This window comes from Geotrypetes seraphini, chromosome 6 (genome assembly GCF_902459505.1).
Source record: "Geotrypetes seraphini chromosome 6, aGeoSer1.1, whole genome shotgun sequence".
Classification (NCBI taxonomy): Eukaryota; Metazoa; Chordata; class Amphibia; order Gymnophiona; family Dermophiidae; genus Geotrypetes; species Geotrypetes seraphini.
This window is the reverse complement of record NC_047089.1, coordinates 87,437,683-87,463,087: the sequence shown is the minus strand read 5'-3', so window position 1 is coordinate 87,463,087 and position 25,405 is coordinate 87,437,683. Positions and strand designations below refer to the sequence as shown.

General features: G+C 42.2%; 1 protein-coding gene across 9 annotated transcripts in view; it reads right to left on the bottom strand.

The window, feature by feature from the left end:
- MYCBP2 (MYC binding protein 2) overlaps nt 1-25,405 on the bottom strand; it is a 977,923-nt gene that overhangs the window by 258,965 nt on the left and 693,553 nt on the right. For all 9 annotated transcript variants that reach the window (XM_033949399.1, XM_033949405.1, XM_033949401.1 and 6 more), the window contains one exon: nt 22,379-22,504. In XM_033949399.1, the coding sequence (XP_033805290.1) occupies nt 22,379-22,504 (126 nt within the window). The remainder of the gene's footprint in view (nt 1-22,378; nt 22,505-25,405) is intronic.

Here is a 25,405-nt window from a genome sequence, read left to right as displayed (position 1 = left end):
AGAAGGAAGACCAGAGAAGGGAAGAGAGAGAGATGCCAGAGAATGGGGAAGGAGACAGAGATATCAGATCTGAGCGGAGGAAATGAGAAGAGAGAGATGCTAAAAACCACAGGGGGGAGAGACAGAGAAATGAAAGGAGAAAGATGCCAGACCATGAGGGAACAGAGGGAAGATGATGGATGCCAGACCAAAAGGGGGGGGGGTCTATAGGAGAGATGGCAGGGGGAGACAGACAGTTTCTGGAAGGGGCAGACAGTGGATGGAATGGGCAGATGCTGGATTGAAGAGACAGGGCAGACACTGGAAGGAAAAGAGTGAAAATAAAAATAAAAGCAGAAACCAAAGACAACAAAAGGTAGAAAAAAAAAATCATTTTTTTTCTATTTTGTCATTAGAATATATCAGATTTGAAATATATCCTGCTAGAGACATAACTGGGGACTGCAAAGCCCAGGCAGTGCTTCTTTAGCTTCCAGCTGGTTTAGAATTATTTTGTGGACCAGTAAACTACTAAGACTGAAATTTTAAAAACACATTTCCGCCCCATCTCCGCAAGCTCGGTCCCCGCAAACCATCTGATCCCATTCGCACAAGCCTCAGTTATGATTTTATATAGAACATCACACATGACAGGAATAGTGTTAGGGGGAACTCCCCTAACACTATTCCTGTCATGTGTGACTGCAGTATTCTGTTAGCATGATATTTCTGTGTAGCATTCTGTAATAATTTTGCTTGTTCAGTTTTCTTGATAGTAAAGGAGATATATGTGAAAGGGAGGGGAGACATGGGTTTTGTTGGTCCTTGCTCTGCATATTTGTATTTATAAAATGACAAATGTACAGAATATTGTTTCTTTTTATACTTTAATAAAATACGTTCTATATAAAATCATAACTGAGGCTTGTGCAAATGGGATCAGATGGTTTGCGGGGACTGAGCTTGCGGAGATGGGGCAGAAATGTGTTTTTAAAATTTCAGTCTTAGTAGTTTACTGGTCCACAAAATAATTATTTTATTTCTGCCGGTCCACGGGTGTAAAAAGGTTGAAAAACACTGACTCAGCATACCTAAAATATGACAACATATTGATGTGTTAAGAGAACAAAAGCTAGGATGTGAACTGTAGTTTTATATGGGTAGGAACTATGTCTCCTGGTGAAAGTGCAGCCTTATGAAAATTCAAAAGCACAGTTAGGATGAGAAAAGGATGAATTAATTTTACAAACCGAATGGCATAAAATTTGTCAAAACTTTCCCTCTCGTATAGATAGTGAATTTATTTAAATAAAAAAATGCCTACCACGATGTCTCGGCCAATTAGGCATCACGAGAATCACCTGACTTTGATGCTTCGCAGAAGATGTCTTGTCATGGGTCACGGAAGAAAGGCATAGAGGTGACTGTCTTTTGGCCAAGGCTGGAACATGGCATTCAGCCCTTTGCTTCCTAGTTTGCAACTTCGACTGAAGAACCTAGCCACCTTCCTGTTGGATGCCGACGCCATCAAACCAAACGGATGTCCCCATCTCTTCATTATACATGGGTTTGGCGGCTGAGATAATCTGCTTGCACGTTGTCCAATCATGCTATGCACGGAACAGAAAGTGCTAGAAGATATGTTTCTGCCCATCAAGAGAGAATTGGACTTCCATTCGTAGGGGTGCACTTCTGGTGTCCCTGTGGCATTGTCCAAGAAAACTCAAACCACCTTGTTCTGGAGTGTGCTCTTGAATTACAGGAGAGCTGGCTGGATTGTTTGAAGCTTCAAGTGATTGCTTGACCACTTTCTCTGGGAAGAAGACCAATGCCCCAGGACTGGACAATCTGCACAAATTGTCCCCCTCCCTCAAGTTGTAAAGGCTGGTGTCTGTCGTTAAGATTACCCAAGTGGAGATACAGAGGGGGAACTCCTCTGGAGAGCAAGAAAAGATTCAACCACCAAGCTAGACTATGACGAGACTCCACTGTTCAAGGTAGCAGACTCCAATGGGAAATAAGTGCTTCTTGAAGCGGATGCAATTAAGCTCTTGCCCAGGGAATCATGTTCATGGTCGCGACCATCGACCTCAGGACCAGCTGGAGAAACTTCTCCTTGTCTCCGGAAGAAAAACCTTGTTCACTCCCATGGCAAAACGGAGTTCCAGGTATTCTAGGCCTTGTGTCAGAATGAGATGACTCTTCTGAAAGCTGATCACCCAGCCGAGCTGCTGCAGCAATCAGATGACTTGGCGAACTACTTGGAGCCTTTCGGACTCTGACCGGGCTCTGATGAGCCAATCATCCAGATACGGGTGGTCCTGGAATACGAGCTTGCGAGGGTGTGCTGCTACAGCAATCATCACTTTGGTGAAGGTCTAAGGCACTGTCACCAGCTCGAAGGACAATGCCACAAACTGGAAGTGGTGTTCCAAGACATGGAACCTCAAATACCATCTGTGCTCTGGAAAAATGGGTATATGAAGGTAGCCTTCTGTCAAATCCAGAGTTGCTAGAAATTCCCCCGGCGCGACTGAGGCAATCACAGACTTTATCGCTTCTACTGAGATCCAGGAATGGTCTCAAGTCCTCAGAGTCTCTCTTTGGTACGATGAAGTACATCGAGCTTCTGCCGGAGCCTAAGTCAGACTCTGGAATGAGTTCTATGGCCGCAACATCCAGAAATTTCTGGACTGGACAGATTCCCTGACCTTTTCCTCTTGTTCCTGATTTAGCTGCTAGGAGCTGTAGAAAAAGCTTGGGGAAGAGGCCAATAAAACTCAAGCTTGTTCTCTTCTCATAGAATGTCCAGCACCCAGTAACCTGTGATAATTTCTACTCTACTTCTACCCCACATAAGCCATTATAATGCCAGGCCATCATCTGAGTCTCCGCACATTGGAGGGAGGCTTTCAGCATTCTTAGCGGAGGGGGTGGAAATTTTCCCCCTCCAATAGCCATCTGCTGCAAACAGAGCATGAATCCATACTATCCTGCCCTGAGGAGTCCATTCTAACCATTTTTGAGCAAAAACAATGTGTTTTGAGGCAGATTAAAGCTTTTTACTTCAAATCAGGAAATCCAAGATGGCCACCGTGGCAGCAATTTCAGCGTCAAAATTGGCCTTGGAAAAACAAACTAAAAATAAAAACCGGGCAGTACTAACCACCAAACCTCCCAAAATGTGATTTTTTGAGACTCCCCCAAATCGATCTTTCAGGCTGTCAGCTTGTTACTCATTGTGCCATGCTGTGTACTGGGAGCTGCAAGATGGCTCATTTTAAATTTACATGGTCTTCCAAACCCATCAAATATTTGGGCATTCTAATTCATAAAGATTCCTCACACATCATGGATTTAAATATTGCCAGAATCAAAAACTTGGTGACCCAATCAACAACCAGATGGTCCCCTTTATATCTCTCATGGTGGGGTAGAATTTTTTTCGTTCAGAATGACATTAGCCCCTCAAATTACATACATGTTTTCTATGCTATCCTCCCTCATTCCTCAGTTTATCATTGGATAAACAAAAAGTTATCTGATTTTATCTGGAACAATAAGAAGCCAAGAATCTCCCTCATCAAATTGAGAGCTTCTAGGGAAGAGATGTCAAAGTCCCTCCTCAAGGGCCACAATCCAGTTGGGTTTTCAGGATTTCCCCAATGAATATGCATGAGATCTATTAGCATACAATGAAAGCAGTGCATACAAATAGATCTCATGCATATTCAATGGGGAAATCCTGAAAACCCAACTGGATTTCGGTCCTAGAGGAGGGACTTTGATAAACCCTTGTTCTAGGGGAAATGGAGGAGTGAACCTACCTGATTTTTATTTTTATCATCCAGCCTCTCTTGTTAAATATGGTGCACATTGCACACAAGATTCTTTCTTATCTGAACAACCCACCTGGTTGGAGGTTGAGAGATTTATTTGCTCTCCACTTCCAATACAGTCACTCATCACCATGTATATTCCTAAAAGACTCAATAACTTTACGCTCTTGAATGCAACACAATAGGCACTTCGTTTTTTGAACACGTCAGCTGATGTGTCAATATATAACTTGCCCTCTATGTCTCTTTGGTGTAATCCAGCTTCTAGATACAAGGATAAGGCTTTCTTGTGGAAAAAATTGCAAAAAGCAGGACTCTAGAGAGTACAATAGCTATTGTCTGTAGATACTTTATTACCTTTTGCAACACTAAATAATCACTTCTCTGGACTTCAGCGTCATTATTTGCAGTGGAGTACTTTGGCTTCTTCTATAGATAACATCGATTTGAATTTTTCTATCATGAACTCCTCATCTACTATTGTAAAATGGTGTGGTTTGGCCATTTCACAAGGGAAAGAAAGCTGTCTCTTTTATATATCACATTCTGAGAGATTCTCATAACAAATTGGCAACGGACATTACTCAACAATGGATGAAAGAACTTTCAACTGCAGATTATAATGTTGATTGGGACATGATTTGGTCAAAAACTAACCGCTCTTCTTTGTCTTCAAGGATCTCACAATCTTTATATTTCCTAATGTGGCATGCTAACTGGATCCCCTTTCGCATGTAGAAAGCAAAATTAAGACCAAATCCTACTTGCTAGCACTACAATAAAGATGAAGGCACCTTAACCCATATGCTCTTCCATTGTGATCAGGTTCAACATTTCTAGATGCAAATCTGGAAAACCATTAAGGACAGATATTTCTTTTGATGTTATAGTTCTTCATTCACAACACTCCTGTTTAACTGATCTAGACTGTCCACCTAAACTGATAGACTTTCAGTTTGCTATTGGCATTCTGCTAGTTCTTAAAAATTGGAAAGCAGCACAATTTTTGAATTGTAAGTTTTGGTGGAACTCAATATGACTCTATAAAAAATATGAACAGGCAACTAAAGGCAAAGAAAAAAGCCTCCCACCAATTTCTCAGTTTCATTCACCCTGACATATCTGGATCATTATGTAAGAGAAAATCTCATTCCTACTTCTTGATTTTCAGATGCTTCCTTCTTCTTTAATCATTTACTATTCATATTTTGATTTAAATGACACAAATTATGTTAAAGAGATATTTATTGTAATGCTTGGTTTTCATCAAATTGTGAATGTGTTACTTTGAATGGTTTGTATGTTTATTCAAATTTCAAATAAAAAAGATTTTAAAAAATAAAAAAAAGAATTAAAAAAAAAAAAAAAGAATAGCCTTACTGGATCAGACCAATGGTCCATCAAGCCCAGTAGCCCTTTCCTCACGGTGGCCAATCCAGGTCACTAGTACCTGGCTAAAACCCAAGGAATAGCAATATTTCATGCTACAGATACAGGGTAAGCAGTGGCTTCCACCATGTCTTTCTCAATAACGGACTTTTCCTCCAGGAACTTGTCCAAACCTTCCTTAAAACCAGCTACGCTATCCACTCTTACCACATCCTCTGGCAACGCATTCCAGAGCTTAACTTTTCTCTGGATGAAAAAAATTCCTCCTAATGGTTTTAAAAGTATTTCCCTGTAACATTGAGTGTCCCCTAGTCTTTGTAATTTTTGACGGAGTAAAAAATCAATTCACTTGTACCCATTCCACTCCGGATTTTGTAGACTTCAATCATATCTCCCCTCAGCTGTCTCTTTTCCAAGCTGAAGAGCCCTAACCATTTAGTCTTTCCTCATACGAAAGGAATTACATCCCCTTTACCATCTTGGTCACTCTTTGAACCTTTTCTAGCACCACTATCTTTCTTGAGATAAGGAGACCAGAACTGAATGCAATACTCCAGATGAGGTTGCACCATGAAGCAATACAGGGGCATTATAACATTCTTAGTTTTGTTGACCATCCATTTTTTAATAATTCCTAGCATCCTGTTTGTTTTTTTGATCGCACATCGGGCGGAAGGTTCATCGTATTGTCCTTTTCTTGAGCGCTAATTTACAAGGTGGACCTTAGCATCCGGTAACTGTAATTCAGGTTATTCTTCCCAATGTGCATCACTTGGCATTTGTTCACATTAAATTTCATCTGCCATTTGGACGTCCAGTTTTCCAATTTCCTAAGGTCCGCCTGCAATTTTTCACAATCCGCTTGCACTTTAATAATTTTGAACAGTTTAGTGTCATCTGCAAAATTAATCACCTCACTCGTCATTCCAATTTCCAGATCATATATAAATAAGTTAAATAGCACTGGTCCCAGTACAGACCCCTGCGGCACTCCACTCTTTACTTTCCTCCATTAAGAAAAATGACCATTTAACCCTACCCTCTGTTTTCTATCCGATAACCAATTCCTAATCCACAACTGAACTTTGCCACCTATCCCATGACACTTTAATTTTTTCTCAGGAGCCTCTCGTGAGGAACTTTATCAAAAGCTTTCTGAAAATTTAGATACACTATATCAACCGGCTCACCTTTATCCACATGTTTACACCTTCAAAGAAGTCAAGAAAATTGGTGAGGCAAGATCTCCCTCAGCTGGACCCATTTTGCCCAGCATTGAAGTGAGGCTTACTGGTCTGTAATTTCCCAGATCTCCCCTGGAGCCCTTTTTAAAAATCAGTGTAACATTGGCCACCCTCCAATCTTCAGGTAATACAGACGATTTTAGCGACAGGTTACAGATCACTAATATCAGGTCAGCAATTTCATGTTTGAGTTCTTTTAGTACCCTGGGATGTATGCCATCCGGTCCTGGTGTTTTATCACTTTTTAACTTGTCGATTTGGCTCAGTACATCTTCCAAATTCACCGAGATTTCTTTCAGTTCCTCCGCATTATCATCCTTGAAAACCATTTCCGGTTCAGGAGTTTATAAACAAAACATGCACATTTAAAATCACACACAAAAAACTACAGAGACAACTATATAAAACAAAATTCATAACAGATATACATACATAAGGAGTGAATGTAATAGATATACATAAAGAATTCATATAAGAGAGTATACAAACCTTTATTTAAAGAATTATATATAAAAGATGTCACACATTGCAAAGGACAAAACATTAAGATAAACAAAAATACAAAGATGAGTAGTAAAAACCCTACCATGTGAGAAAAACAGTTTTATAAGCATGTAAAAAATATTTAATACTCCAGAATTATCCTAAATTGGACAATATTCACTTTTGATTGTTAGAGAGCCAACAAGTCAAACATGTCTGTTATGAGAAAAACACAATCTACTAAAAAAAAAAGCAAGAGCAAATAAAATGTCAATTTATACCTTAATCAAAATTATACTACCTGAAAATTTAGTGGTAAGATACCTTCCTAAAAACACAAAGCACATTGGGCCGATTGCACAAAAATCATAAAAATTCTGTGGATTGCTAGGAGGCTGATTAATTGGTCGATTTGAAAACGGCGATTGATGTTCAAACAATTTCACATGCAAATGAGTTTCCCAGAGTTTCAAGGTAATCTCATCTGATTAGTAATCGGAGAAAGCGACTGACGCATGCGTAGAGTCAGCAAGGGAAGCCCCAAACAGCCTCCTGCTGCTCAGCTGTTCAGGGTAAGAGCAATTGTTTTATTTAAAAAATGGGCATATATGTGCATGTGTTACACATGCACAACATCTGTGTCCATTAAAAAAAAAAAAAAAAAAAAAGAAGTTGTTGTGGTGGGACCCCCCCCCCCCCCCGGAAGCCCATTCCCTCCTGCCTCAGTCATCTGAAGCCCACATACCCCCAACCCCACCAACCTTAAAGAGCGGCAGGAGGGATGCCTACTTCCTCCTGTAGCTGTGGCCCCTGTGAACCCCTACAACACAGTATCTTTTAGATAACAGTCTGGGAGGAGGGATGCTCATTTCCTCCTGCCAGCAGGCCCTCCTCTTCAAAATGGTGGGCCTTTCCCTTCCCGATGCATCCCACAGGAGAGGCTTTAGGTGCATGAGCCAATTAGAGCTTAAGGCCCCACCCAGTGCATACCAGGATGCACTGGGAAGGGGAAGGCCCACCATTTTGATGAGGCAAGCCTGCCAGCAGAAAGGAGTGGGCATCCCTTCAGACCATCCATCAACTAGACTTTGTGCAAATGAAAGGTAAGGTATTAACACTTCCTGCATTCTTTTATATGCTTGAAAAATCTAGTTGGCCTAAAAATAACAGAACATTTTCATAGATTGTTTAATAAGGATGCCAAAATTCTTCTTCACAGACACATAATTCCATCAATCATTCCTCTTCTTTCACCTCTAACTGCATGATAAACTCAGCAATCACCTGCAGATCCTAAATAATTGAGGGGAAAAGGGGGGGGGGGACCTTGTATGTCACCATTTTGTGGTTACACATTCAAAGCGGTTTGCATATACTGTGTACAGGTATTTATTTTGTACTTGGGGGTAATGGAGGATTAAGGGCTCCTTTTACTAAGGTGCGCTAGCGGTTTTAGCGCACGTACAAGATTAGCGCATGCTAGCCGAAAAATTACCGCCTGCTTAAAAGGAAGCGGTAGCGTCTAGTGCGCGCTATTCCGCGCGCGAAGGCCGTAACGCACCTTTTTAAAAGGAGCCCTAAGTGACTTGCCCAGGGTCACAGGGAGGCAGGATGGAGTGATTGTCCCTCCTGCCATTCTTTAATTTAAAAATGGGAGTGTTGGGGGTTTGAGAGGTGGCCCAAATGGAAGGAGGGAATGGCCATCCCTCCTGCTGCTCTTTAATTTAAAGATGGGGAAAGGGGTCGGGGGTATGAGGGGTACGGGTGGCCAAGGCAGGAGAGAGTGGGTTTCTTCCTGTCAAATTTTATATTAAAGTTAGGGGTGTGTGGGCCATCTTGGGGGGATCCTGGCATGAGTTTTTTACCCTCCATTTTACAAAACCGAGCAAGTGTACTTAGTGCTGGCTGCAGCGGTAACAGCTCTGATGTTCATAGAATTTCTATGAGTGTTAGAGCTGTTACTGCCACGACAAGTGCTAAAAATGCTAGTGCGGTTTTGTAAAAGGGAAGTGGGGAAAATTTTTAATGAGGACAGACATTGTGCATGATACACACAACATCTATGTCCATTAAAAAGAAAGCTGCTGGTCACCACTTTTTTTAACCCTATCAATATCTCCAGACCTGTTGGAGATTTCAGAGCATTAAAAAAATGGTGCTTCATTTTATACATCATGTGGGCATCGATCAGAGTGCTCATTTTAATACTGATGAGCTTGTATTTACATACAATCATTGGAGGCTGCTACAAACCATGGAAAAGACTGCAATTTGCCATTTTGTACATCAACAGATGCAATATTTGTTTGCTAAACCTGTTAAAACTGGTGTTAACGATGATCATTAAACACAGGATGAGTTTTATGCATATGGGTCACTGATATTAATGAAAATTAGCCAAGCCTTCCCAAGAGTCACAGAGCTGTGTAAAGGTAAGCAGGGTATACAAACATAAACAAGCAAGCTCCCTAGGGAGACTTTCTCTAAAGAAAAGAAAACCCTTAAAAAACCCAACTCTAATAAAGACCTCTCAGCTTAGAAAGAAATACAGAGCTATACACTAAGAAATAAGCTAAGTAGTGTAAATGCGCATGAGTCGAGTCTCCTTCATTTGAAAGGAAGCTCTGGAATGTGAGGGCAAAGAATGAAGTTAAGAGGCTCAAAAGTAATATAAGGAAATACTTTTTTACAGAAAGGGTGGTAGATGCGTAGAACATTGTGATTTCCATCTGGCTCTTCTGGCTTCATCATTTCTTTATATATATTTTTGTATGTAGAAATCACTGATTCTGCTTAGTCCCTCATCTTTAACGCACGTACCATGGATGGATCGATGTCATATAAAAAGTAAATCGCACCATTGAACCTGCGTATGCCCTCTGCAATATTATCCAGTGTAAACTTGTCTTCTAGCACTTCTTCTTCTACTCCTCCTTCCTCCTCTTCATTTGGTATTGCCTCTCCTTCAGGAGCAGTCAAGTCAATGAGATCATCTTCCATTAGTTCATTTGCTCTGGTGTCTATTAAGTCTTGAATATCCTCCATATCCATATCTTCAAAGCCTTCCCCACCCACCTGCATTGCCAAGTCAATGATGTCTTCCATAATTTCTTGGCCTGGTTCTGTAATATTGACAGTGTTATCCCTTTTTACACATTCAGGCCAAAGATTCTTCCACACAAGTTCACTGTGTCTGGCTTGACAGCTTTCACCTCTCTTTCAATAATATTGATGGCATCGGCAATAGTGAATTACTTCTAATTTTTCATGATGTTCTCCACGTTTGGACCTTCATCTATAGCATGGACAATCCTCTCCAATGAATACCGTGTGTAGTGTGCTTTGAAGGTCCTTATTACCCCCTGGTCGAGAGGCTGGATGAGAGATGTTGTGTTGGGGGGCATGTACACGATCTCAACACTCTCAATGTGGAATTCATGTGTGTCTGGGTGGCCAGGGGTATTGTCCAATACCAACAGAACCTTGAATTCCATTCCTTTATTGGCCAGGTATTTTCTTACCTCGGGCACAAAACACTGATGAAACCACTCAAGGAACTCTGGTTGTCCAAGCCTTCTTGTTGCTCATCCAGTAAACAGGCAGCTGGAACTTATCTTTTCCCTTCAAGGCTTGGGAGTTTGCGGCTTTATAAATCAGTGTTGGCTTTATCATATGATCTACAGCATTTGCACAAAGCAGCAAGATTAATCTATCTCTTGCAGCCTTGAAATCTGGTTCTCGCTTATCCTCTTTGGTAATAAAAGTCCTCTGTGGCATTTTCTTCCAAAACAGAGCAGTTTCATCGGCATTGAATGCCTGCTCAGGTTCATATCTCTTCTCTTCAATAATTTCCTTAAAGGTAGTAGGGAACTCTCTAGCTGCCTCTTGGTTAGCAGATGCTGCTTCTCCTGTCACTCTCACATATATGCATAGAAACATAGAATATGACAGCAGAAAAGGGCTATAGCTCATCAAGTCTGCCCACTCTACTGACCCACCCCCCTAATTCTACCCTCCTAGAGATCCCTCCCCTAATGACCCATCCCTTAACCCATCCCTCCCCTAATGACCCATCCCCTTAACCCTGCCCTCTTAGAGATCCCACATGGGCATCCCATCTACTCTTAAAATCAGGAAAGCTGCTGGCCTCGATTACCTGCACCGGAAGTTCATTCCAATGAGCAACCACTCTTTCAGTGAAGAAATACTTCCTGGTGTCGCCATGAAATCTCCCGTCCCTAAGTTTTAGTGGATGCCCTCTTGTGGCCGAGAGTCCTTTGAGAAAGAAGATATCATCTTCCACCTCGATGCGACCGGTGATATATTTAAAAGTCTCAATCATGTCTCTTCTCTCCCTACGTTCTTCAAGAGAGTATAGCCGCAATATATTCAGCCTCTCCTCGTATGCGAGATCCCTGAGCCCCGAGACCATCCTGGTGGCCATCCATTGAACTGACTCGATTCTCAGCACATCTTTACCGTAGTGTGGCCTCCAGAATTGTACACAGTATTCCAGATGAGGTCTTACCACGGCTCTGTACAATGGCATTATGACCTCGGGCTTCCGGCTGACGAAACTTCTGCGGATACAACCCAGCATTTGTCTTGCTTTGGATGAAGCCTTCTCAACTTGATTGGCAGTTTTCATGTCTTCACTAATGATAACTCCTAAATCTCGTTCTGCTGTAGTCCTAGCTAAGGTCTCACCATTCAAAGTGTAAGTTCTGCACGGATTTTTGCTGCCAAGGTGCATTTTTTGGCATTGAAGCCCAGCTGCCAGGTTGAGGACCAATGTTCCAACAAAAGCAGGTCCTGTGTCATATTGTCGGACAGATTGTATTTACTTACTATGTTACATAGTTTGGCGTCATCAGCAAATAATGTTATTTTACCTTGAAGCCCCTGAGTTAGGTCCCCTACGAATATGTTGAAAAGGATCGGGCCCAAGACCGAGCCCTGCGGTACTCCACTGGTCACCTCCGATGTTTTGGAGAGGGTACCGTTTACCATCACCCTTTGAAGTCTACCACTCAGCCAATCATTGACCCATACAGTTAGGGTTACTCCTAATCCCATCGATTTCATCTTGCTCAATAATCTACGGTGTGGGACGCTATCAAAACCTTTACTGAAGTCTAAGTACACAATGTCCAGGGACTCTCCCAAATCCAGCTTTTTTGTTACCCAGTCAAAGAAGCTGATGAGATTGGATTGGCAAGACCTACCCTTGGTGAATCCATGTTGGCTGGGATCCCGTAGATTCTCTTCGTTCAGGATCGTGTCTAATTTGCATTTGATAAGTGTTTCCATGAGTTTACTCACTATCGATGTGACTCACCGGTCTGTAATTCGTAGCCTCTGCAACCCTTTTTGTGCAGTGGGACGATGTTAGCTGTTTTCCAATCCAAGGGGACTCTCCCCGTTCATAGGGAGAGATTGAAGAGCATGGATAACGGTTCCGCCAGGACATCACATAATTCTCTGGCCATACCTGTGATGGAATTTATCAAACCACCCTTTACTGGCCAGAAAGTCGATGGATTGCGACTTTCCACCTTCCCTGCTCTTCAAGTTATCATACAAAGACTTTGCCTTTCCTCTTATCACAGAGTCTAGTGGGATTCTCTTTTTGTAGCAATCCTGCACCCACAGAAATGTTGCAGCTTCCATACGAGATTGGCATCTCACACAACATGTAATATCTTCGCTCCTGCTGGCGCAGCTGCCGCAACAGCTTCACGGATTTGTTTTTTATTCTTTTTTATGTATCTAATGGTTGACTCATTAATGCCATAATGTCGAGCAACAGCAGAGGATGACTTTAGTCTCTGAAGCATATCCAATAATTCTACCTTTTCTTGTAAGGTTTTCACTTTTTTTTCCCCTTTTGGGAACACTTTCTGTAGCACTTGAACTCTTGCGCTTTGTAGTCATGGTGGGAGACCTGACCTGTTCCTGAAGGAGAGGCAATATCCTAGCTATTTTAGGGCTTATGGCAGGCAAGCAAGGATTCCCAGATATTTTAGGGCTTATGGCAGGCAAGCAGCAATTCCCAACGCTTTTAGGGCTTATAGCAGGCAAGCAGCGATTCCCAACGCTTTTAGGGCTTATAGCAAGCAAGCAGCGATTCCCAACGCTTTTAGGGCTTATGGCAGGCAAGCAGCGATTCAAGGGCTTATAGCAGGCAAGCAGTGATCCCCAGCGATTTTCAGGGTAATAGCGATTTTCTCCATGCATGCTGGGAAGCAGTATTTCTCTCTATGGATGCTGGGAAGCAGCATTTTTCTCTGTGCACACTGGGAAGCAGCGATTTTCAGGGTGAAAGATCTGAAGCAGCGATTTTGTAGGAGAAAGCATGGAAGCAGCAATTTTGTAGGAGAAAGCATGGAAGCAGCGATTTTCAAAGTGAATGTTGGTAAGCGCTAAACTTTATCGGTACAGTAAAAGAAAAGGAACTTTACTCACGATGTGATTTTTGGGGGCGGAGTCAGCATGCAAAAAAATCGCAAATAAGCGAAACCGCGAGTGCTGAAACCGCGAATACAGAGGGAGAAGTGTACCTTATTCATTTGGGTACCAGGTGAAAATAACCCTAACGAATCACAAAATAGCCCCTCCCCCTCCCCCCAAAAATATATAGAGACAAAGACAAAAAGGCTCCTGCCAATATAGCCCCAGACAAAAGGGCCTGCCCCTGACTGTTTTACCCATGCTGCTGCAGTTGCGAGCAAAGGTATCTGCTCAGGGCCAGTCTTAGGCAGGGGCAACAGGGGTACCTCTCCAGGATCCAGACATCTCTCCTTCTATCCAACTCAAATCCAGTTTATCTCCAGGATCCAGACATCTCTCCTTCTACCCAACTCAAATCCAGTTTATCTCCCTCCCTCCAGATTGGAAGGCGGGAAGAGACAAAGACCAGGTTGGGAATTAGAGCAGAGGAAGAGAGATGCTACACCCATAGGTGGGGGAGAGTGAGTTATGACAGACCATGGGAGGGAAGTAAGAGCAGGGCATAGACAACATATGCTAGGCATGGAGTAATAATAGAGACAGGGATACAGGGAAAAGCTGTTGTGTATAGGGACACAGAAGCAAATGCTGGCAAGGACAGACAGGGACGCAGAGAGAATATGGATTTCAGAAAAGGAGAGAAGAAATGTCAAGAGCCAGTGTTACAGAGGCTATTTTGTCAAAGGCTATTTTGTTAGGGGTCTTCTTGTCAAGGGCTTTTTTGTTACAGGGCAATTTTGTCCAGGCTATTATGTCGGGATGCCTATTCACTTTATTTTCAATCTATTAAAATCTGCAAATAAACAGCAATTATACAGCAAAATTTGCAGAAAGATGTATTTAACTTTGCACCATGCTAAGACTGTCAGCTTCTGTTTTCTTAGGGATTCATTGAAACCTATAATTTGACCATGTGTTTTAAATTGGAACCTGCTTAAGTTTTTTAGCAAGCTACAAATACAATAAAACAATAAAAAAATAAACAAACTGTACATTGTAATTCTCTTTTGAACTGTCCTTAATTAAGTGAAGGCTTGTTTGCTCATTGTTTTATATGTATACTTTTTGTGGCTCCTTGCTCAGAATTGTAGACAAGTATTAGAATTTTTATTTTTTTTTTTTAAATAAGAACACATTATGACCTTTTTACAGATACTCGAGAACTCTTTTTACATGTTGTCCAAGATTATATTTTTCCTTTATTTATTTATTGAATTGGTTCAATAGTACTTCAAACAAAAAATGGATTTATTTTGTATAACACGCTTTCATACTGCACCACTACTGCTTCTGTACTGCATTTATAATGCAATATGCTAGAGAAGAATGTACTCAATAGCTCTACACTATAGGACATTAAAAATGTCAATGAAAGTAACAGAAAGATCTTTATAATGAAGCAAATATAACAATTTTTCTGGAAACCTTTTATCTGTGCTTGAGGGAAAAAAAATAACTAAAGTATTTATATGCACCCAGAAACCATCTTTCACATAGCAAAACTTAACAAGGTGACTTATAATAAATAAGATAATAATACCTCAGAACACTTTTTCCCCCCCAAAAGTAGAGATGTGTGCTCAGAAACTAAGAGCCCAATAATGTGAAGAAAAAAAAATCACTTAAGATCTTTGTTCAAATCAGTGCACAAAAGAGGAAAACAATGCAAAAGTCTTAGCAGTCATTTCTACATCAGCTTTACTATCACAGTCATCTAGCAGTTTTTCAGCAGCGAGACACCGAAATCTCATCTCTACCACTCAAAAAAACATCTCCACCATTCAAGTGTAGCATAAAACCATCTACTATGATCCAGTTTCACCAAACACACGGCTTTTTCAGGAAGAACTATAGATGAGCAGAGCATCAAATCAGGTTACCTTATATACTCAAATATAAGTTGAGACTCCCATTTTACCCCCCAAAAAGGAGGAAAAATGGTTGATTTGAATATAAGACAAGGACTTAATATTCAAGTGCTATGCCCTGCACCAAGTGTCTTCTCCCTCACGCCCTCCCCTGCCAAGCTCTGCATTCAGGTCCCCCTCCCTGCCAAGTTCTGCACCCAGCCCCCTTCCCTCTCTGCCCTGCAAGGCTCTGCACCCAGCCCCCTTCCCTCCCTGCCCTGCAAAGTTCTGCACCGCCCCCTTCCCTACCAGGCTCTGCACCCAGCCCCCCTCCCTGCCAGGCTATGAAGCCAGCCCCCCTCACTACTTGCTAGGCTCTGCACTGCCCCCTGCCCCCCATGCCAGGCTCTGCACCCTGTACCCTCTCCCTGCTAGGCTTTGCACCCTATCCCACCTTCTCTTCCACCTCTTGAGGTCTAGTAGTAGGCCAGGCCGGGACAAGAGAGATCCCTCCTGTCTCTTGTCCTGGCCGATGCAAATAATTTTTTTAACCCCCCACCCCCCGGTACCTTTTATCCCTGGTGATCCAGCGGTGTATGGGCAGGACTGTGCTCCTGCCTTGCGCACCTCCTTTGAATCGATTGGGGCTCACGGCGCACAGGCACGCAGGAGCGAGCTTCTCGAGCTCCCGCACGGCCCTGCACTGCTAGCAGAATGACTGCTGCCAGGTCCCACGAGTCTGCTGAAAAACTGGTGTTTCACTGCTGAAAAACTGCCAGATAAGTGACTGCAATAATGAAGCTGACAGAGAAGTGACTGCTAAGACTTTTGTATTGTTTTCCTAACTCTTGTGTGCAGTGATTGGAACAGAGCTCTTCAGTGTTTTTTCCCCCCACATTATTGGGATATTATCTTATTTGTTATGTCATCTTGTTAAGTTTTTACTATAAGAAAAAAAAAAGTGAACTTAAATTAAAAAACTAAAGAGCATAGATGCATGATTAGATGCTGATTAGGCAAGCAAAATTGTTACAGCAATGGAAGCGCTTAAGAAATGGGCTGATGCGGCAGGTAAGGCGGACAGACTTACTCTGAGACTGTGGCTGAGGCTGCTGGAAGGAAAGGGGCTGTCCAAACACAAATGGGCTGTGTACTAGGGAAGAGGGAAGTTTTGCAGCTTGATCAAAGATGGAGGTAGCTGGGAGATTAGGCCTTGACTGAATGGAATTCAGTATGGCACTCAGTTGGTCACCTGCAATGGGCAAAACAGTCAAAACTACAACCTGTTACTGTCATTATAATGGCAAAGTGAGTGAAGTGTTATGACGGTGAGATGAGAATCGTTCATGAAGTGTAATCATTTGTAATATTTGGCTGTAACTGCAGAACCAATTATTTATTTATTCCCTGCCAAAGCAGCTAGAATTTTGCAGAAAATTACGCAAGCAGCCATAAGCAGCAAGAGTTTTTTTTTAAACTAGTCATAAAAGCTACATAACAGCCACTCAATGATTCTACAAAGTAACTGCTATTAAAATGGCAGATTTTTTAACTACTTCAGGCATCCTGTTGCCTAAAAAAAATAGATGGCAGAGGCAATTTTTACATTTTAAACACCACTGCTTCCCTTTTAGGCTGCCACTTTAGAATAGGAGCCCATTATATTCTGAGAAGAAAAAAAAATCACATGCTTTTCGCCTCAGGCTAAAACAAAGCTTAAGTATTAGGGAGAAATTCTGTCAAAAGCATCATCATGACCTATTGAAAACAAAGAAACTGGGTCTGTTACCTCAAAATCTAATTATACTGCTAACAACCTTGGGGGAATGTGTGTGGAAAGCAGAGTTACTTACCATAACAGGTGTAATCCAGGGACAAGTAGATATTCTCACATGTGGGTGACGTTGTCCATTGAGCCCTTTATGGACAATGGTAAAGTGTACTGTCACTTTAAGCTTTTAGCAAAGCTTCAAGACTGCCTGCACCGCTTATGCATGAGTGCCTTCCCGCCTGACGCCAGCTCGTGAGGATATTAGTTCTATGCCCAAATGAAGAAGCCAACTAGAGGAGGTGGGTGAGTTGTGAGAATATCTGCCTGATGTCCCTGGATTACACCTGTTACGGTAAGTAACTGTGCTTTATCCTTAGAACATAATAATAGCCTTACTTGGTCAGACCAATGGTCCGTCAAGCCCAGTAACCCGTTCTCACGGTGGCCAATCCAGGTCACTAGTACCTGGCTAAAATCCAAGGTGTAGCAATATTCCATGCTACCAATACAGGGCAAGCAGTGGCTTCCCCCATGTTTTTCTCAATAACAGACTATGGACTTTTCCTCCAGGAACTCGTCTAAACCTTTCTTAATATCAGCTATACTATCTGCTCTTACCACATCTTCTGGCAACGCGCGAGACTCCTTAGCATTAGTAAAGAGATGGAGGAGAGATGTTTTATAAGGCAGGGGTGCCCAAAATGTCGATCAAGATCTACCGGTTGATCGCAAAGGCAACATGAGATGATCGCAGAGCCCTGCCTGTCAGAATAAACTCTACCATGTACAGGAGACTGCGCCTGATGCTGTATGTTCAGTAGTGCTGCCCGATTCGCCGATTCAAATTGATTCATTTGGTGAATCAATTCATTAAAAAAATAATAATTAAAAAAAAAAAAAAAATCAGGCTCACCGATTTGTTCAGGTCTTCTTAAGCAGGAGCGGCAGCGCTGCCTCTTGCTGGCCGTCCACTGCCGTTGCTGCTCCTGCTTTAGGGGGCCCTTTGGGACAGTCAAAAGTGCTGCAGTGCATAGGTGCTCTTTGTAGCGTCCTCCGGCTTCCCCCTTGGCCACCCGGTCTTACCTTTAGCTAATTAGGGCAGCCTGCAGAGGATTGCTGGTGCTGTAGCGATCCTTAAAAGGCTGCCATCGGCCTCCGTGGCAGGTTCCCTCTGCCACGATCCCGCCCCTGACATAAAAGGAGGGGCGGGACTGCAGCAGAAGGAACGTGCATTCTAGGATGCACTAGGAGTGGTCTAAGATTCCGATTGGTGAAATCCCCTAGGCCCCCTCCGGCCAATCAAAACAGGTTAGGGGGGTGGTTCACTTTCAGGGGGTATGGAGGCGAACATTTGAGGGGGTGTCGGCATGAGGAATTAGGCATCCCTCCTGCTAGGGATCATTGTCGTGGGGGGGGGGTAGGGAGTGTCAGCAGGAGGGATTGGGCATCATTGTGGGGGGGGAGAGACGTGGGGATCACTGTGGGGGGGGAGAGACGGTTCCACAATTCTCTTACCAGTGCTTATTACAGACGCCATTTAGAATTGTGTTTTTAGGTGAAAGACTGGTTCCTCCAACGCCTAAAAGGTCTTGTTTTGGGCATTTGGGACTTGGGCAATTTTTTTTTTTTTACTAGGGCTTAAAGATAGACATAGTGGCGGTCTGGGCGATTAAATTCTTGAACGTACAGGTAGGCCATTCTAAAAAAAAATCTACATTTTGGACTCTTTTTTTTTCGAGAATGGACATTTCCATGCTGCCTACTTTGTGCGCCTAGGGCCTTAGGCCAAAAGGGGACTTAGACGTTGTTTTTGATTATGCCCCTCTTAGTGTTCACTAGCTTCTAGTATTTCTTGCATCTAAATTAAAAAAAAAAAAAAAAAGTTCTTAATGGTTGACCATCTTTAGCCAACACACACGTATTTTAAAAGTATCAAATAAAAAGGTTCCCTTCATTATTTTTAATGTTTCGATCATGTCCCCTCTCAATCTCCTCTTTTCAAGGAAGAAGAGGCCCAGTTTCTCTAATCTCTCACTATACGGCAACTCCTTCAGCCCTTTAACCATTTTAGTTGCTCTTCTCTGGACCCTTTCGAGCAGTACTGTGTCCTTCTTCATGTACAGCGACCAATGCTAGACGCAGTATTCCAGGTGAGGGCACATCATGGCTCAGTACAGCTGCATGATAACCTTCTCCGATCTGTTCGTGATCCCATTCTTAATCATTCCTAGCATTCTGTTTGCCCTTTTCGCGGACAGCTTCATTGACTTATCGACCAGTACTCCCAAGTCTCTTTCTTGGGTGGTCTCTCTAAGTACTGCACCAGACATCCTGTATTCGTGTATAAGATTTTTGTTACTAACATGCATCACCTTATACTTATCCACGTTCAACCTCATTTGCCATGTCGTGGCCCATTTCTTGCGCGTGTTTATGTCACGTTGCAGGTCTTCGCAATCCTCCTGCATCTTCAGTACTCTGAATAACTTCGTATCATCTGCAAATTTAATCACCTCACTCATCGTACCAATTTCCAGGTCATTTAAAATATGTTGAAGAGCACGGGTCCAAGCACCGAACCTTGCGGCACTCCACTCGTGACACTTTACCAGTCCGAGTATTGTCCATTTACCCCCACTCTCTGTTTCCTATCCGCCTGCCAGTTTTTAATCCATGTGAGTATTTTACCCTCGTTTCCATGGCTCACAATTTTTCAAAGTAGTCGTTATGCAGAACTTTGTCGAACGCTTTCTGAAAATCCAGATATACGATGTCGACCGGGTCACCCTTGTCTATCTGTCTGTTTATTCCCTTGAAGAAGTGCAGCAAGTTCGCCAAGCAAGATCTTCCTTTGCTGAAGCCATGCTGGCTGGTCCTCATCAGATTGTGTCCGTCAAGGTGATCAATGATGTGGTCCTTTATCGGCACCTCTACCATTTTTCCCAGTATCGAGGTCAGACTCACCTGTCTGAAGTTTCCCAAATCTCCCCTCAAACCTATCTTGAAGATCGGCATAACATTAGCCACTTTCCAGTCTTCTGGAATCCTTCCTGATTTGATCGACAGATTGGTTATTAGTTGAAGCAGTTCAGCTATAGCCCCTTTCAGTTCCTTGATTACCCTCAAATGGATGCCATCCAGTCCCGGAGATTTATCGTTTTTTAAGCCTATCAATCTGCATATTATAGAATAGTATATAGTTGGAATATTAGCATTTATATGTGTGTACATGTGTGTGTTATTTTAGTAATTTATGCACATTCTTGATGCCTAAATCTTGGCACCCTTTTTATAGAATTACCCCTTTGCATCACAAAGCAAGAAGCAAACATTTTTCCACTTCTGTGCTGCCTTTTATCAATTCCTCTTTTACCAGAACAAATTTCCATCTGATAATCAAAACACCCTCTTTTGTCCAGTCTGAGAAACGCTTTGCATTTATCTCTCCGAAGCAGCTCTTTCAGATGTCTGACCTATCCCTTAGTAACTTGATCTCTATCTTCACACTGACTTGTGTAGTGCTGGAATAAACTCATAATTGCATTTCTTGTAAGAAGCTCCAGAGAAGGTTACCAGAGAAAAGACAAATAGTGTAGTTGAATGTAAAGTTCTTGCTGTTAATGTGTGCAACAGCAGCTGTGGTATAAAATGCACAAGGACAGTAACTGTACAATGAAGGAAGGTGGTCAGCTATCACACTGAGGCCCATATGCACAAAACTCACCGTGCATTTAATGATCATCACTAAATTAGTTTTAACTGGTTTAGCGATGAAGAATCACATCTATCATTGCATAACAAGGCAAATCGCGGTCTTTTCTGTGGTTTGTAGCAGTCTCCGATAATTGTAAGTAAACACATTTCAACAAGCTCATCAATATTAAAATGAGCACTCCGATCGATGCCCACATGAATCACATAACGAAGCACTGATTTTTAATGCTTCAAAATCTCCGACAGGTCTAAAGGTGCTGGTAGCATTTAAAAAATTGCTAAACATCAGCTTTTTTTTTTTAATGGGTATAGATAAGGGGTCTCAAAGTCCCTCCTTGAGGGCCGCAATCCAGTCGGGTTTTCAGGATTTCCCCAATGAATATGCATGAGATCTATGTGCATGCACTGCTTTCAATGCATATTCATTGAGGAAATCCTGAAAACCCAACTGGATTGCGGCCCTCAAGGAGGGACTTTGAGATCCTTGATGATGTGTGTGTCATGCACAATATCTGTCCACATTAAAAATTTTTAAAAAGTTGTGCGGGAAGAATGCCTACTCCCCACTGCCGCTGGGAGTCCACCTGCGACCCGCCCCTCCACTTTAAATGGAAGATCGGCAGGAGAGAAGCGCACTCCCTCCTGACGCCGGGGCTCCTGTGAAAATACCCTCGCCTACAACCCCATACATTTTTGATGAAAATTTGGAAGTAGGGATACCTACTCCTTCCTGTCGGCATACCCACCTAGGATGCATTAGGAGGGCTGTAAGACTCTGATTGATCCAGACACCTAAGGCCCCTCCCAAAGGTATGGGGTTATAGGCATGAGGTGGTGAAGGTTTGAGGGGGCACCTAAGATAGGAGGTAGTGGGAAATCCTCCTGCAGATTTTCCATTTATGGGGAGGGGGCAAGTGGCAGGATGGAGTGGGCATCCTTCCTACCAGATTTTCAGCAAAAAGTTATGGCGCTGTGGGGTGGGGTGTTGGGGGTTTGCGGGAGGCCCTGGCGGCAGGAAGGAAATTCTTTTTTTTTAAAAGTTCAAGGGTGTGGGCCGTTTTGTCAGGGTGTGGTGGGGGGTGTCCTGGCATGACTTTATTTTTTTTTTTAAATGGATACAGATGTTGTGCATATGTAACACACGCACCTCTCTGCCCAATATAAAACAAAACAAAACCTACTCTTCCTGCCCAGAACAGCTGAGCAGCAGGAGGCTGCTTCAAGGCTTCCCTTGCCGCTCAGCTGTTTGGGGCTTCCTCTGCTGGCTTTGCACATGTGTCAGTTGCTTTCTCCAAAGACTGATTGGATGGAATTATGGCGGACCTCCAGAAAAAACTCATTTCCATGCAAAATTGTTTGATCATCAATTGCCCTTTTCAAATCGGACTATTTACTAGTGACTCACAGGATTTTAATGGTGATTTTAGAGCATCCGGGCCTGAATGCATTACTGGATGTACAAAAATCTGCTGGTAGTAATATAGTTGCAAACATAATTGGCATATTTATGAAAAGAATGAGAAATTCAACAATTAGGCCACAACATACAATGAAGTTTAAATAGATTTATGTTTGGGGGGGAGACGGGCACAACAACCATACCTTTGTTATTGCCAAAACCATAATCAAACCCCTGAGTGTTGCTTCCACCTGCTCCTTTATTGAAAGCTTGTACAGAAAATGGACTTGGAGGAGGAGTCTGAGCCCCTTGATCCAGGAGAACTTGTTCTGCAAGACAAAAAATACCGTTAAAATAATGCCCACACAAAGGCCTGAATTCAGTAAATAGTGCACAAAAATGGATGCCACAAAACCCGATATATCTATATAGATATCTATATCTTATCTATCTATTTATTGTTGCCTGACTTTTAGAGAATATCATATAGTGCCGATTCCTGGGCCTAACTTTAGGCACCAAACTTACCTATGTTGAAACCTGGTGTAAATGCTGGTGCCCAAGTTAGGCGTGCCCCTGAAATGACCATGGTTATGCCCTATGGGATTTAGGTACTTTGGGGCTCATAATCAAAAACTAAAGATGTCCAAAAACCATCATAAGTCGGCACTTGGATGTACTAACCACCAGGACGTCCAAGTGCTGATTTTCGAAGCCAAGTTTCTGGATATCTAGTGAGGAATTTTGCCCACTGTCCATCCTGAGGTCTAGGGGCATTTTGGGAAGCATGGTACAAGCGGGCTTTGGGGGGCACAGACTTGGACATCTTGCAGCAATAATCAAACCTTTCTCAGGACTTCCTCTACACAGAGCTTAGATGTTTTGGACTAGACCGGTTTTAGAAGCATGTAAGTGCCATAGAGATAACCAAACTGATCAGATGACCACTGGAGGAATTAAGTAATGACCCCCCTCCTTCACTGGTCATTAACCCCCCTCCCATCCCATAAATATCTAAATGAAACAGTACATAGCTGTCTCTAGAACAACAGCACTTGGTATAGGAAAGCCTAGCAGAGCAGTACACAGGTGTCTTAAGAAGCCTGGTGGGTGGGCTAGTGAACCATAGAGGAGGTCTCAGGCCCATAAGACACTAACTACTACATTTATGGAGGAAAGCATGAACCCACCAAAACCCTATTCTACTGCCATAAAGGTGCCATGTGTAGCCATAAGGGCTGCTGAGGTAGTAAACAGGTGGGTATAGTAGGTTTTGGACGGCTCATCATAAATTATAAGGAGGTTATGATGAGATGTATATCTGGCAGTGCCCTCTAAGGTGTCCCACTGCTCTGTTGGGATGTCTGTGTGATCTGTCCATTACAATGCTGGCCCCTCCCATGTCCAAATAGTCTGGATTTGGATGTTTAGACTTGGACATTTCTGTGGCTGAAAATGGGGCATAAAGTTAGGCATTCTTTCACTGTAGAGTTTTACAAATCATTTCAAAGTACCCTATTACCTCATCTATTAAACTTAAATCAGGTTCAACTGACTAAAGGTTGCATTACAGGTACTATGGCAGAATCGTTAACTATTGTTTTGCTGAAGCCAAATAAAGATCCTATGTTGATTTCAAATTACAGGCCTATTTCTTTGATTAATGTAGACGGCAAACTGTTGGCTAAATTATTGGCTTCGCACTTGGCCAAAGCCCTCCCTTATATTATTGGTATGCACCAAACGGAGTTTGTTGCTCAAAGACATTCTTCAAATAACACCAGGCTGGCTTTTCACATGTTAAATTTAACAAGTCACGGATGATCCAGCCTTCTCTGTATCATTGGATGCAGAGAAGGCCTTTGATCGTGTGGAGTGAACCCTCATGTATGAAGCAATGGATTGGTTTGGTATTGGTTCTGGACTTATACAAATGATTCAAACCCTGTATAGTTCCCCTTCTGCCAGATTATATATAAATAATACTTTTTCGGAAGGTTTCTGTCTGTAGAGGGGAGTTAGACAAGGATGTCCATTATCTCCTTTGCTGTTTGATATTGTTTTGGAACCCTAGTTATTAGCTATACAACAAGCAAAGGAGATCCAGGGTATTCCTTACTCAAATCGGGAATACAAGGTCTCTGCTTATACAGATGACATATTGCTTCATTTGAGGAATCCTGAAACAACCATTCCACATTTACTAGATTTGATTGAAAGATTTGAAAAATTTTCAGGATATAAAATATATTGGAGTAAATCAGAGATTCTTCTGCTTAATGTACATTGTCAAAAAGGATTGTTGGATTCATTCCCTTTTCTTTGGAAGGAAGAGGGTATAAAGTATTTAGGAATTTGGATTTATAAAACGCTGGAAGAAACGATGAAAGTAAATGAAAAATCCGTATTGCTAAAGGTCACAGAAATGTATGAGCAATGAAACCCATTACATCTGTCTTGGTGGGGGGAGAGTTCAGATGGTTAAAATGATGATTTTGCCTGTGGTTTGTTACCAAATGGGTATGTTACCAGTGTTTTTTCAGGGGTCCTTTTACAAAAAATTAAATAGTATTCTTAAAAAATTTATTTGGCTGGGGAAAGCAGCAAGAATTGCTTTAGTATCCTTACAAAAGCCAATTGTGGAGGGTGGGGTAAATTTTTCAAATTTTTATAGGTACCATCAAGCCTATATAATGCGTCAGGGTATGTAATGGATCCTCCCCGAGCTCATGGAAGAATCTTCCAGTCTGGGTATGGTTGGAATGTCTCCACTGAGATTGTGTCACGTTTTGAGTATCAAGATGCCTAGGCTGTATAAGGACAATAGAATTTTAATGGACACTTGGAAGCCATTAAAATCTATTACTAATTTAACAGATATTCCAATTCATAAATCCACTTGTCAGTCCCTTTGGTTGAACCCCAAAATTCAAACTGGCGGGTTTAAGGTCATCTGGAAGTACTGGATGAAGGCGGGCATATGTACTTTAGACGATGTAGTATCAGACGGAAAGCTGCTTGAATTTTAAAGACTGCAAAAAAAAAATATATATATATATTGGTATTGCGAAAACTCAAAGTTATAAATGGTTGCAGTTGAAGCAGACCATTCAGGAGGAGTTCCCTGACTGGAAAAATCTTAAAAATCAGTATAATCTGCCGTTCCTGTGCTTCTAGGTGGATTTCCTAGGTCACCAGGCCGCTCAGTGGTATAAATTAATATCTGGATT